The sequence below is a fragment of the Hemicordylus capensis genome, chromosome 6 (assembly GCF_027244095.1).
Source record: "Hemicordylus capensis ecotype Gifberg chromosome 6, rHemCap1.1.pri, whole genome shotgun sequence".
In the NCBI taxonomy this organism is placed as follows: Eukaryota; Metazoa; Chordata; class Lepidosauria; order Squamata; family Cordylidae; genus Hemicordylus; species Hemicordylus capensis.
In genome coordinates, this window is record NC_069662.1 from 136773942 (window position 1) to 136786994 (window position 13053).

Here is a 13053-nt window from a genome sequence, read left to right on the forward strand (position 1 = left end):
AATGACCTTCTTCTTGGTAACAAGCATACATTCCTGACATAAGTTTTGATTTATGATTTAAGAATACTCAACTGTTGACATATATAAAAGTGGCAGATGGGACACGTGACAAAACACACTCTTCTTTTTGGCCAAAAGGAGTTAACTCTTTTCCCATGTGGCCTAGCCATTAGCAAGTACTACTATCTAATTAACCAAATGCCACAATGGGAACGGAAATGTGGCATCTGCTTAATAAGCTGCCTAGCTATAAACCAATAAATAACTTAAATATCTTTGACATTATTAAGCAATATGATAATTTCTGATTGGATAATTTAATGTTTCAGACAAAGGGAACTCTTGAGACAGGTGTTGCTACTTAACTAATGTCACATCATGAAAAAGAAAGCCTGTTACAGCAGAGCTGAATTAATTATGAGATAATTAGCATAGACTTAGACTCTTACTGTCTCTGAAGATTCAGGGGATAGGTCGCTAATCCACAAAAGAGAGACTTTGTTGCTCCAGATCTCTTTATTTCCAGCAAAACCATTACTAATTTATTCTCAATTCAGAGAACATATTATAAAAAGAAGATTAAGAAAGGTCTCAGCTGATATGATCTTCTCTAGCCCTTTAATCCTTGGCACCAGAAATTGAGTCTTCCAGAACATAAATTGACATGTTCTTGCCCTTGGAAGGACCATTAAAAAAAACCCCAACAACCCATTTTTAGAAGCGGTAAAAGCTCCTACCCTCTGTGTCTACCATATTCTGCTACAGGCTTGCTCAGAATCAAGCAGCAGATGCATGTTGGAGGGATACCCCCCAGACCCTGGCTTTAAAAACTAGAGAATCAGGAAGTCCAAACCAGAGCATGATGGTGAATGAAACCGCTCTCAATTTTTTTTGATCCCATGATTTTGTAAAGTCATCCAATGATTCTCAGTTTTTAGGCAGCTTCTTGAGATGCCTTCATAAGTGGCATTAAGGACAACTTTTGCTGGCCTGTGAATACAAGTTAGTGCCACATATAATATGGGAAGCAGCTATTTTTAATTCAAATAATTCCAAGAAACATGAATAATATCACAGATATGTGACACACCTGCACTTGTGAACTAAAGCTTCCTCATAGCTCTAATTCACACAGACTATTTCTCTGGAGAAAGAGCCTGTTTGACCTACACATTATGTTTATCATGCAGCTGCCACTGAAGACAGCAACGGCGTAATTTCCCATCTCCCCCCTCATGCCCCCCGGCGACCTACAAAACCCTAGTGCACAAGCGAGCTATAAAAGCACCTAATCTGTAAGGCTGACCCCACCTCAAAGCTGCCTGTGTGAGGTTTGACAAGGACTGTGTTAATGCCAGGAAAGCTTTACAAGATCCGCCTACCAGATCCACAAATGCAATTCAGGAACCAATGCCGCAATGGCCCTCCCAAACCTTCTCAACCTTAAGAGGCAATATAAACAGCTATTGGCATGCAAGAAAAGAGAGGCAATCAAGGTCACAACTCATCCAAGAGGTCAGAGCAAAGTACTCAGCTATGTTCTGGCACATCACAACCATCACCACTGGCAATGGCTTGGCTCAGTTAGGCACCCATATCCCAACAGAGTTTTGGGAAATTCACTTTCAGAAGCTGTATTAAGACCCCAGTTTGGAAGATGCCCCACCCCACCAGATGTAGAGTACTTGCCCAGGTGGCCATCAGTCTCTACGGCTGAGATTGAGCCTCTCATTGCCCAAACCAGAGTGGGGGAGGCCCCCCAGGTAAGAACTTATCTGTCTGGAGCACATAAAAAATAATATAGAGTGGTGGGCTCCAGTCTTGGCCTCACTCTTTAATTACATTGACTCTCATGGCTGTATTCCCAAGGACTGGGGGCTGACAATTATCGTCCCCATATTCAAAAAGGGAAGAAAGGATGTCCCCGCCAACTATAGGGCCGTCATTCTAAAATTCCTCCGGACTAGAGAGGGCCATTACGTACCCGCACTCAAATTATTTTCAAATTATTTCTATGGTGACCAATCAGGGCTCCCTCCAATCTTGCCCCCTTGGAGCTGGTGCAGTCCATATTTCTAAGAGTGGTCTTCCAAGTGCCCTGCTGTGTCTCAAATACCACACTATGCTTAGAAATGGGCATGATAAAGGTTGAGGCCAGAGTGTGGTTGTCCATTCTTGACATCTGGCTTAAATTATCCCTCAACCCTCTGGGCTTGGCCTCTCTGACCCTACAGGACAATTTGCAATCTTCCTGGAAAAGGGCTATATGGACTAAACTGTCGCTCCTGGGCTTTATACCCACTCTCCTACTTGCTATGGGCCATGACCAGGTGAAAACAGTCAAACAGAGGATAATGGACACTGAGCACCAGGCTGACCTAGGCAGGGTTCCATCCTTTCTGTCCTCAGAAAGACTCAAGATACTCTGCCTCCCCAGCTGAGTACCTGTCAGAGCTAGAAGTCCCAAGCATGACAACAGGGCTTATACCCTCACCTGTTGTCACGCCCTTCCCTCCACTGTACTGGAAGGCAAATACATAAAGATCCCAATTGCAGAGAGACTTTGTCCCTGTGACAGTGGGGAGGTAGAAACCACAGAACATGTACTCCTCTTTTGCCCCTTTTACAGAGACATTCAAGCCAAGCTTATATTCTGCTACTTCACAAACCCTGGCCGACCAAACCATGTTTATATCCAGTTGCTGCTTTTGGATGAAGACCTGGCCTTCACAAATAACACTGCCAAGTTCTGCGTGGCAGCAAGTAGGATCCATAAGGTCGTGACTGCCAGGCCATTCCCTTACATCACCTCTGCATAGTTTTAAACCACTGACTATTTTATCTTTTTTAGTGTTCCTATTTAGATGCTTCATTTTATATACCCCGCCTTAGCCACCGCTTTTTGCATCCTATATATTTCACATTATATGTTCATATTTTTTTTTATACAGCTGTTTAATAATCTCATAGCTACCCCCTTTTCCAAAGATAGCAACTTTATACTATTACTAGCTGGGCCAGGCACAGAGCATCTGCGCCTCTAGTTCTCCCCCTGCTGCTATTTTCATTGCCCGCTCACCCCCACTGTTTTCTCCCCATTGCCCACCAATCCGTCACCTTTTTCGCCCGCTGCCACCGTTTTCTTCCATCTGCCTGCCGCCGCCGCTTTCTTCCCCTGCCCGGTCACCACTGTTTTCTTTCCCTCTTGCCCAAAAGCCTGTCCGGCACCACCACTTTCCTCTCCCCTGCCGGCAGCTCGCTCACAAACTCACATGTGAGCTGCCACACATGGGTTTAGCGACAGGTACGCCTTAGAGAAATATATATATAATAATATATATAAGATAAGATAATATAGCTTTATACTATTAGAGTAGTTATTTTAAAGTAAGATAGTTTTATGGTTCCATAATTTGTTTTTTATTTTATATTTTGAATCATGCTCTACTGTTCTATCTTATGCTGGTCTTGGACCATAATAAAAATGATTGATTGAACTGCCCATTCCTCCCCCTCCCCACCACCGCATAATATCTAGAACTTATTAATGTCTTGATGTCATGGCACTATGCGCCCCCACCCAACACACACACACACACACAACAGTAATGACAGGGGGGTGGCAGCAAGGAAATGCACAAGACTGTGACCAACTATGGGATCTACTTATAAATTTTCCATACAAAATTGATTGGATATATGTTAAGGGATAAGGGAGAAGATTGGGAGCCATCAAATGATCTGGGCCTATGGTTTTTGGATTTTACAATGGAGGTATGAACAGAACAGTATGCAGAACCATGAGTAGTGGTGCCATGTATAGTGAGGTTCACCTTCTCCTGCTATTCTGCCTCTAACAATTTATCCTCTAACACCAACTTATATGCTGTTATACCAAGCTCTGTTCATTAAGGTAATGGAAGCAGCTGCAAGTCATGTACTACCGTACAGTAGAGCCCAGTAATCCTGAAGCTTCTTATCCTAAATTTCAAGCTACAGGTGCCTCACTATCCTTTCATACCAGTATCATCTTCATCTTCATCTTATTATTATTGTTACAATTTCTATACCGCCCTTCCAAAAATGGCTCAGGGCGGTTTACACAGAGAAATAACAAATAAGATGGAACCCTGTCCCCAAAGGGCTCACAATCTAAAAAGAAACCTAAGTTAGATACCAGCAACAGTCACTGGAGGTACTGTGCTGGGGGTGGGTAGTTGGTGGTAGTAGCAGAGGCAGAATGGCAGAAGAAGGATTGCTCTGCTCAGTATTATATAGAACTATATTGTATGTACTAAGTGAGTATGATCTCTTTTGAGATAGATGTCTGTACTTTTTGGAAATACTTTGGACATACAGGCGGACCTCACTATACATGGCACCACTATTCATGGTTCCGCGTGTCTGCGGTCCTAAAATAGGCACAGAACACAAGAGGCTATGTTCCACGTATCCGCAATGTTGGGGTGGCCAGAAATTACCTCAGAGGTCATTTTCAGCCGTTATTTTGGGAGCAGAAGCCATTTTGTGGCTCTCTTTAAACCGAACAACTGTTTCTGGTGATTTTTTGCGGACAAATGACGAATTTAGGATGGGGGGGGGGTATTCCTGGAAGGCTGGAGACCCATGGAGCATGGTAGGGCACTTTCTCAAATTTTATCCCATTTTTTGCCAGCCACCAGGAATCTACCCCCCCCCCCCAACAATTGCTGCAACGCCGCGCTATCCGCCCTGTGGAATGGAACCCTCACAGATAATTGGTTCGCCTGTACCTATGATTACAGTTTATATTTTGGGGTTGTAGTTTATGACGGACATATTTGGGGAAGGATTTAGTTGACTTTGGAACTACAGTTTGCATCCCAAAAGTTATTCATATTTTATATGTGGATATTGGCTAGATTTTGTACATTGTTTTTATATCAATATGTGTATTTTAGCCCTATTTTGGGTTTTACAGTTTTATGTATTTCATAGAATATTTTGGGGCCTAGCAAAGAGTTGGGGATTTTCCTATCATTGCCACTGAAGAAGGATGGCTGATAGCCAAAATGCATATGGCTTGTGGGACACTTCTTTAGACCCAACTTCATTCATCCAGAGCTTCATAGGAGACTTTTATGGACACCCTTCTCCAACATCAATCGATTGGATTTTTATACATATGAAGATTATTATATAAGTTGTTTGTGTATGGTTGATAGTGGATTTGAATTTTTTTATATGGATCATTTATGAAGGTTTTACTAGTGTCTGAAATATCTGATTTATAAGAGTAGTTTTCTAAAATATGTAATATGCTTGATTAAATAAGGATTTGTACTTGAAGACTTAGATTCTACTTGAGATTTGTACTTTAGGATTTATGTATCATTGGCATGGGAAATGCACAAGGCCATGACATCATGTTGTCCTAAATACTATGGAAGGCAAGGGGAATGCAATTACTGTTTATAGTGATGGCCATGTGTTTAATGTTATGTATGGTTCAAGTCTGAGAAAGTTCCTTTTGTTAAAGTAGAACTTTGAATCATTTCTCGTGAAGCAGACATTCTGTTGGAATCAATTCTCCATCCCATAGCAGCTTGAGGTTCACCTCTCCTTTATAACACACTGACAAGACTACCTGTCATACCATTTTTGTGTGAGACAAGTTATACAACTATAGACCATTTGGGGAGACAACATACATGCTCAACTGTATTGACTGCTCATCAGATCCGAATTCTAATATCCTATCCTGTGCAACAAAGCCCAGCAGCAAAGAGCAGAACACAGAAAAACACATAAGGAGAATTTTCACATCAGCCAAGACAAGAACTGTGCATGAAATATGGTTTCCATGCACATCACTGGCTGGATTGGGAACGTCAGATCTGCTGTACATAAGATCTGCCTCTGAATTAGGAAGGTGCCAATCCATACTACATTACTTTCCATTGGATGCATCCTCACCATCATTCTCGCATAACTGGTCACATGTAGTTATGTGCAACTAAAGCTGGATTGGGTATGTGTTTATAAGTGATATGGAATTGTTTAATTGGAATTGTTTAATCCAGGCCTACGAATAAGTGTATAAGAGTTTGATTCAAAGTTTAGGCTGCTGAACAGCACAAAGATCCACTAGGCCTGAAACAAAGAAAATTGTTTTAGTCAGGAAAAGTGTTCGAACCCGGAATGTGGGGCCCCATAAGCCAAGAGGTCACGGATGCCAGAACCTGTAAGAGATAACATAGTTATGAAGCGAAGTCCATTAAGAGAAGGAGTAGGAGTAACTCATCTTCCTGGGCTCTAAGTGGATTTCTGGAATGTGTATGTTTAATTACCAATGGCATGTATTAATTGCTTTACTGATATGCTTGCTTGCTTCTGCTCTATATAAACTGGCCAAATGTGCAGCTTCGACGTGCAGTACCTGTCAGACTTTATTTGACCTGTACTCTGTCTTTCATGATCACGAAATAAAAGCTTATTTGAGCACTACCCTTGTTGCATTGAACTCTATTCAGTCAAGCAACAAGTCATTTGTGGGAACTTGGATCTAATCTTCTTTGGTTCGGCAAGACAGCCCATTCTCTGTCAAACTTATTTATTTTATTTATTACTTGATGGAAGGATGAACTCAAGGGGCTGAATTGAACAAGAAGGCAAGGTTCCAGAGGACTTTTCCCGCAACATAAACATATAATATGTTAATAATAATTTTATGGAACACCACATTTTTGAAAGTGGAAATTTCCCCACATATTCAAAACAGCAGCATTTTTCCATTATAGAAAAATTTATGTGAAAATGTTTCTACTCATCACTTAAGGTAACTCATTTTGGGGGGCCTAGAAGAATAAAAGGCTATTATCAACTCTGTATCAGAGAAAAACCGAAAGATGCAACAACACACGTGTAATAGTTTTGGAGCTCTTAAGCTCTCCAAGCAGTTCACGTACAGTAGCTCAGATGATGTGGTTTGCACTGCTGCAGGAAGCTCCAGCCGTCATGAGCAAGACTGCAAGTGCACAAATTCTTAAAGATATGCACTGGCACTTCAGGAGTGCAACTTATACTGTTCCCAATGTAAACTGTGCTCCCAGTGTACAACTTTCAGGATTTCTGTATGCAGCCAGAACAAGAGATAGGTGTGCAAGGCAGCTGCCTGGGATGCAGTACGCATAGGGGTACAACAAATGACAATTTTAATCATTAAGTGTTACACCTTAATAAACATTTTTAATATCAGAAAATTGCTCCCTGAATGGCATATATTTTGTGATTCTTCAAGTTGCAGGCATTAAAATGGCCCCTAGCCTTTCAGATGATGGTACTGCATAGATATTTGCAGTGTGAGGGAGGGAGGAGTTACCCAAACCATTACAAATGGCGGATGGGTAAAGCTCCAGTGCAAAACAAGAATCCCACACCCTTTTAAACACTAATTCACCAATCTCACAGCCTGAAATGTATGCAATCCAACTGCTTCTCACAAAAGCTATAAATACGTTGTTTATGGAGGAAGGGATAGTAAGGTCCTGTTACATATAAGGCTGCATTGCCCAAAAGTAAGATGGAAACCGGAAATTTCCAGGAAGCGGGCATGTCTTCTGACTTCATTAACCTCCGGTTCTTGCAGCAGTTGCCAACTGCCGCCCAGCTTCAGATGATGGTGACAAGTTGGGCAAATAATCTTTGGCAGAAGTCTGGTAACTGGACCAGGAACTGGGTTTGAGAAGTAGGAGTGTGTACTTCGTACCTTCAATGGGAATGTAATTTTCAAACTCTGCCTAGGGTGCACAAGTGCCTTGTCCTGGCTCTGTCTAGAGACTCACGCTCTTGTACAAGACAGATAGTGCTTCCTTAGGCACAATGGCAGCACGGGTCGACTGGAAACACCTATATAATGCTGCTCAAATGTGTGCCAGTATCTTGTAAGAGTACATACGGTTTGGCATCCACATCATGAGAATGATGGCCATATTGTCACATGGCACTATTTCAGAAGAGCGACTATGGTCCGTGTTTAAATTTGAGAGGCAAGGCAGCAGCCTTGAGCAAGTTACTACTGGCAAAGATTTAAGATTCTCAAAGTGATAACAATACTTCCCATTTACTACTTTTAGAGTATTCCAAGCACTTTACACTCGACCATGTCATACCACCACATCAGTGTTCCCTCTAAGGCTTGCACACATGTATGCACTCACAAGATTTTTGATGTCCACTCAGTTAATTTTAGATCCCACTCAGGTTGAATCAGGAAGGCCCCATCTGAATGCATGTGTACATATACTGCCTTGATACTGCCACCCAGAACAAAACTCATTCTACACACAGATGGAAAAAATTAGAGAGAACACTGCACAACATAGGCCCACATTATTATTCTCAGATAACAATTGGGCCTAAGAGGAAAGTTAAGAACTTAGTGAGTTCATGACTAAGAAAATATTTGAACTTCTCCACTAGTCACACAAGAACACAACACCAATTCTCACGGCCTAGAGATAATGACACCAATCCATCCCAAGTGCATCCAGAAAGGAACCTAAGTTTCATAAATAAATACTTGGAGAGAGGACTAAGCAATCAAGGTTGGAGGTGAGGGGAGAAGCCAAGTACTTACACAAGCCTGATATGTCCAGCATGTTAGAGATTCCTCGGTCACACATGTCCACCTCCAAGATATTCTTCTCCCTACTCTCCTCCACGATTTTCTTCAAGGACTTGGACATGGTGTCAGCTAAAATAAAAACACAGTTCCACAATGAAATAGGAATGAAAGTGAGATTAGAAAATGAAATATAAGATAGCAAGAGGCAGACATCTTTTGCTGATGGACACTTTGGAGAAAAATAAATCTTCTGACTCAAGGAGCCTATTCACACAAGCAATATACAAATGGGAGTCAAAGACACACACAGGATCATGGCTCCACTTTCGTGTAAATAAAATCCAGAATTTGTGATTTCTCAGTTTACTACATTTCAGCGGCAAACTACCTTGTGCAAGTTCATAGGTCCCAAGTCTGTAAGGTTACTGGACCCAGATCGCCCCGTGGATAACTTCTCATTCAAATATTTTTTGTGTGTGAGCAACATGACTTCCAAAGTAGGAGCATGTGAGAGATCACAGACGCAACTATAATTACCACCAAAGAATGCATTTTTAATTTATTTAACATATTTTTATACCGCCCAAAACTCACATCTCTGGGCGGTTCTGATTTTCCTAATCAAGGAAGTCGCTGCAGCAATCTTTCATGTGTTCCAACTCCAATGTCAGCTAACATTTGCTCAATTCTAATGAGACATTGGAAGCTGAGTAGACTGCATGAGCTTTGCTCAGGTTGACCTCCAATATCTCATGGAACCAACTATTTACTATCGCTTCCTGGCCATTGTTTCCATTTAACGAGAAGGAAGGATGGACTCCCCACCTTGCTTGCTCACTCCTCCTCCTGGTTATGTCTGGCTGGTTCAGGACGGTGATGAAAAGACGTGATCCAGAGAAGAACTGAGCAAGTGAAGCAAGGACAGCTTGTTCTGTCTTCGTCCTGGTCATATCAATCCATCATTTACTTGAACCAAATGTGACCAGGAAGAGCAGGGAACCTACCCTGAACCTTGCTTGCTCCCTCCTCATCTTGGTCACATTCATCCATTGCCTCACTCAGGTCAGGTGCCACAAATTTCCAGGCACCATGGCACGTTAGTGCCTGGGAATTGTTGCATCTCTAGTATATGAAATCAAAAACAGATTGTTTTAATTCACAGAAATATTTTAGGGACTTTTATTTATTTATTACATTTCTACACCACCCCATCCAAAGGCTCTGAGTAGTTTTCAAACCAAAACATATAATCATTCAAAAATCAAACTTCAAACCTCCGATGACAACTTTGATGATTCTACCCAAGGCTGCATCATAGAGTTTACAAGAACAGATGGACAAGCCCAAGTCTATCCAACCCATAGACTACCTAACTCTCAGATCAGGCAGACAAGGGAAACTCTTCCCCATAGCAGCTTGAAAGATTGTGTTCAGGAGAAAGAAGAAGCACTAATGATTTCCCTCAAATCCTGGAAGGCAGGAGCAAACTCCTACAGGATTACTCTCGCTATATATAGAGATAGATTAAGTGTTGTCAAGTCGGTGTCGAATCGTAGCTAATGACAATGGGTACAGTAATCGGACTCAGAATTGATAATGAAGACACTGAAGTGGTGGATAGCTTCTGTCTTTTAGGATCAACCATCAACAGTAAAGGATCCAGCAGTCAAGAAATACACCGCAGACTAGTACTTGGTAGAGCTGCAATGAAGGCCTTGGAAAGGATATTTAGATGCCGTGACATGTCTATACCTACAAAGTTTAGAATCATTCAGACCATGGTTTTTCCCATGACACGCTCTGGATGAGAAAGCTGGACTTTGGAGAAGCAGGATAGAAAAGGTATTGATGCTCTTGAACTTTGGTGCTGGAGAAGACTTTTGAGGATACCATGGACAGCCAGGAAAACAAACAAATGGATCATAGGACAAGTCAATCGAGAATTTTCACTTGAGGCACAAATGACCAGGCTCCAACTATCATACTTGGGACACATTGTGCGAAAGCCCAGCTCCCTTGACAAGTCCATAATGCTAGGAAAAGTTGAAGGAAAGAGAAGAAGAACAGAAGGTGGATGGATTAGGACAGCAATGAATGCACCACTGAGAAACCTTAAAGGCCAAGTTGAAGACAGATCATCCTGGATAGAATCTATCTATGTGGTCGCTAAGATATTAGTGGAAAGCAGCCATATGCTTTATACAGCTGTGGCACAGGCAGAAATCAACAGGTAAGGCTTTGCCCCCTTCACTGGAGTGCAGCGATGAGGAAAGTTTGAAAGCTGCCTGTGGTCAGCTGCTGCAGGTACAACAACTGCATCTTTATTTTAAAGCAACAACAGGACCCTCCAGGGAAGCAGAAGGCAAGTCTTTCCTTCCTGGGAGGGGCTGTCAGGGTCGGGACTCGCCCCCCCCCACTGTCATCCTCCTCCCTCTTCGGAAGAGAGCGGCGCGGGGGCAACTCCTACCTCCTCAGCCGTCGGCAAGGGGGCGAGAGGAAGGGACCGAGACGCAGCTGCCCCTCTGAAGACCTCGCACGTAACAACCAACACAGCAACTCACCGTCAACAGCTGCAGCTGAAGGGGCCGGGGCGCTGGCTCAGCGAGACACGCAGGCAGGCTGGCAGACCAGCTCCTTACTTCTGGGCACACGCCCTACTGAACTCGCCTCCCGTCCCGACCCTGGTCTGTTGTCTTCTCCCCAGTGCGCAGGCGCCAGAGCGGGGATGGGGGGTTCCTGTGGAAAGCCAGGCGCTCTCAGCTCCAAGTAAGGCCACTCGCTTCGGGCAGCGGTGGTTCCGCCCGCCGCTCGGAATGTAAGCCCGGCGGCTATCCAATACGAAAGGAATCTCCACCCTTACGCGGCCTCTATTGGTTGAGGGGTCTGAAAAGCGAACCAATGGCCGGGGAGCGAAGGAGGATACAGCGTAGCAGTGCACGCAGCTTGCTGACTGTAGTAAGGAAAGTATAGTGGCGCTCTGGGGGAGTATAGACGAAACTGAAATATATATCTCGAAGGAGCAGTGAGGGTGTAGATAGTTTTAAGATTTCCCCCATTCTGCAATTAGCCAAATCTCAAAGAATCCGAATTCAAAGTGTCCTCCACCGCACGTCCCGTTGTTGTTGTTGTTTGTTAATTCAATTTCTATGCCGCCCTTCCAAAAATGGCTCAGGGCGGTTTACACAATAAATAATAAATAAATAAGCTGGAACCCTGTCCCCAAAGGGCTCACAATCTAAAAAGAAACACAAGATAGACATCAGCAACAGTCACTGGAGGTCCTGTGCTGGGGTGGCTAGGGCCAGTTACTCTCCCCCTGCTCAATAAACAGAATCACCACGTTAAAAGGTGCCTCTTTGCCAAGTTTAGCAGGGCTATGCCCCATGACCTGGTTGTACTAGGGAAGTTCACCACTCCAAACCAGTCCATATTTATTTTGCTGCAGGTTGCATCACTTTGCCATTACATTGATTGATTGACATATTTTTATACCGCCCAAAACTCACGCCTCTGGACGGTTTACAACCAAACAAAAACAAAGGTAAAACATTAGTTAAAAACACAAACAAACAAGAAATTTAAAATACAATTTTAAAAATTTTTAAACAATATTCTAAAAACAACATTAAAACAATTAAAACAATATCCGTTAAAAGCCTGAGTGAACAGATGTGTCTTTAAAGTGATTGACTCTCACTTGCTATTTTGTACACCCAGTTTGACGATATCTTTCTGGAATTCTTTACATTTGGCTTTAGATTTCCACATCCTGAATAACTTGGTGTCATTCACAAACTTGGCTGCCTCACTATTTAATTCCAGATCATCTATTAATAAATTAAGTAATACTAGTGCCACTACAGATGCTTGGTGACCCTGTGCTTGTTTCTCTTCACTGTAAAAACTGTCAGTTTATTCTTACCCTCTGCTTTCTGTGCTTTAACCAGTTAATGATTCATAAGATGATCTGTCCTCTTCTGCAACTGCTAAGTTAACTCACCTTTGGTAAGGGACTTTTGTCAAAAGCTTATTGGAAGTCCAAGTATATAATTTCCACTGGAAATTATGTTTCTGCAGATGGGTAGGATGAGAAATGTTACAGAAGAGCTTCCATATGGAAACACTGACAGTTTAGCATTTATGTTCCTCATTTTTTCTTCAGCAGTGCAATCGTAATCAAGGAAAGCAAAATGCAAAAGAATCTTAAGGACACTGGTGACATTAAAACTGTACAATTCTAGCTTATCATTTCCAGCAGCCATACAGACACCACAAAAGCAAGAGGAAATGAAAGCTATCTCCCAAATGAACACTTATGACCATGATTCTGCAGTTATGTAATGTTCACAAGACATGTTAAATTAATCCTAGAGGTGGGAGGAGGGCAATGGAAACCATTATTACAACAGAGCCCAGTTGCTCTTGGATAACCAGACCATGTGAGGACC

At 42.5% G+C, this 13053-nt stretch overlaps 1 protein-coding gene across 2 annotated transcripts in view; it reads right to left on the reverse strand.

Annotated features, from left to right (window-relative positions):
• RSU1 (Ras suppressor protein 1) overlaps positions 1–11413 on the reverse strand; it is a 107037-nt gene extending 95624 nt beyond the window's left edge. The window contains exons 1-2 of one of the 2 annotated variants that reach the window (XR_008310473.1): positions 11167–11413; positions 8618–8734 (exon numbers count right to left, since the gene is read on the reverse strand). Coding sequence is in view for 1 of the 2 variants with exons in the window: in XM_053265989.1 (XP_053121964.1) it covers positions 8618–8726 (109 nt within the window). In the remaining variant the exon portion in view is untranslated. The remainder of the gene's footprint in view (positions 1–8617; positions 8735–11166) is intronic. The other variant, XM_053265989.1, reaches the window with a different exon arrangement.
• Positions 11414–13053: the final 1640 nt, after the last annotated feature.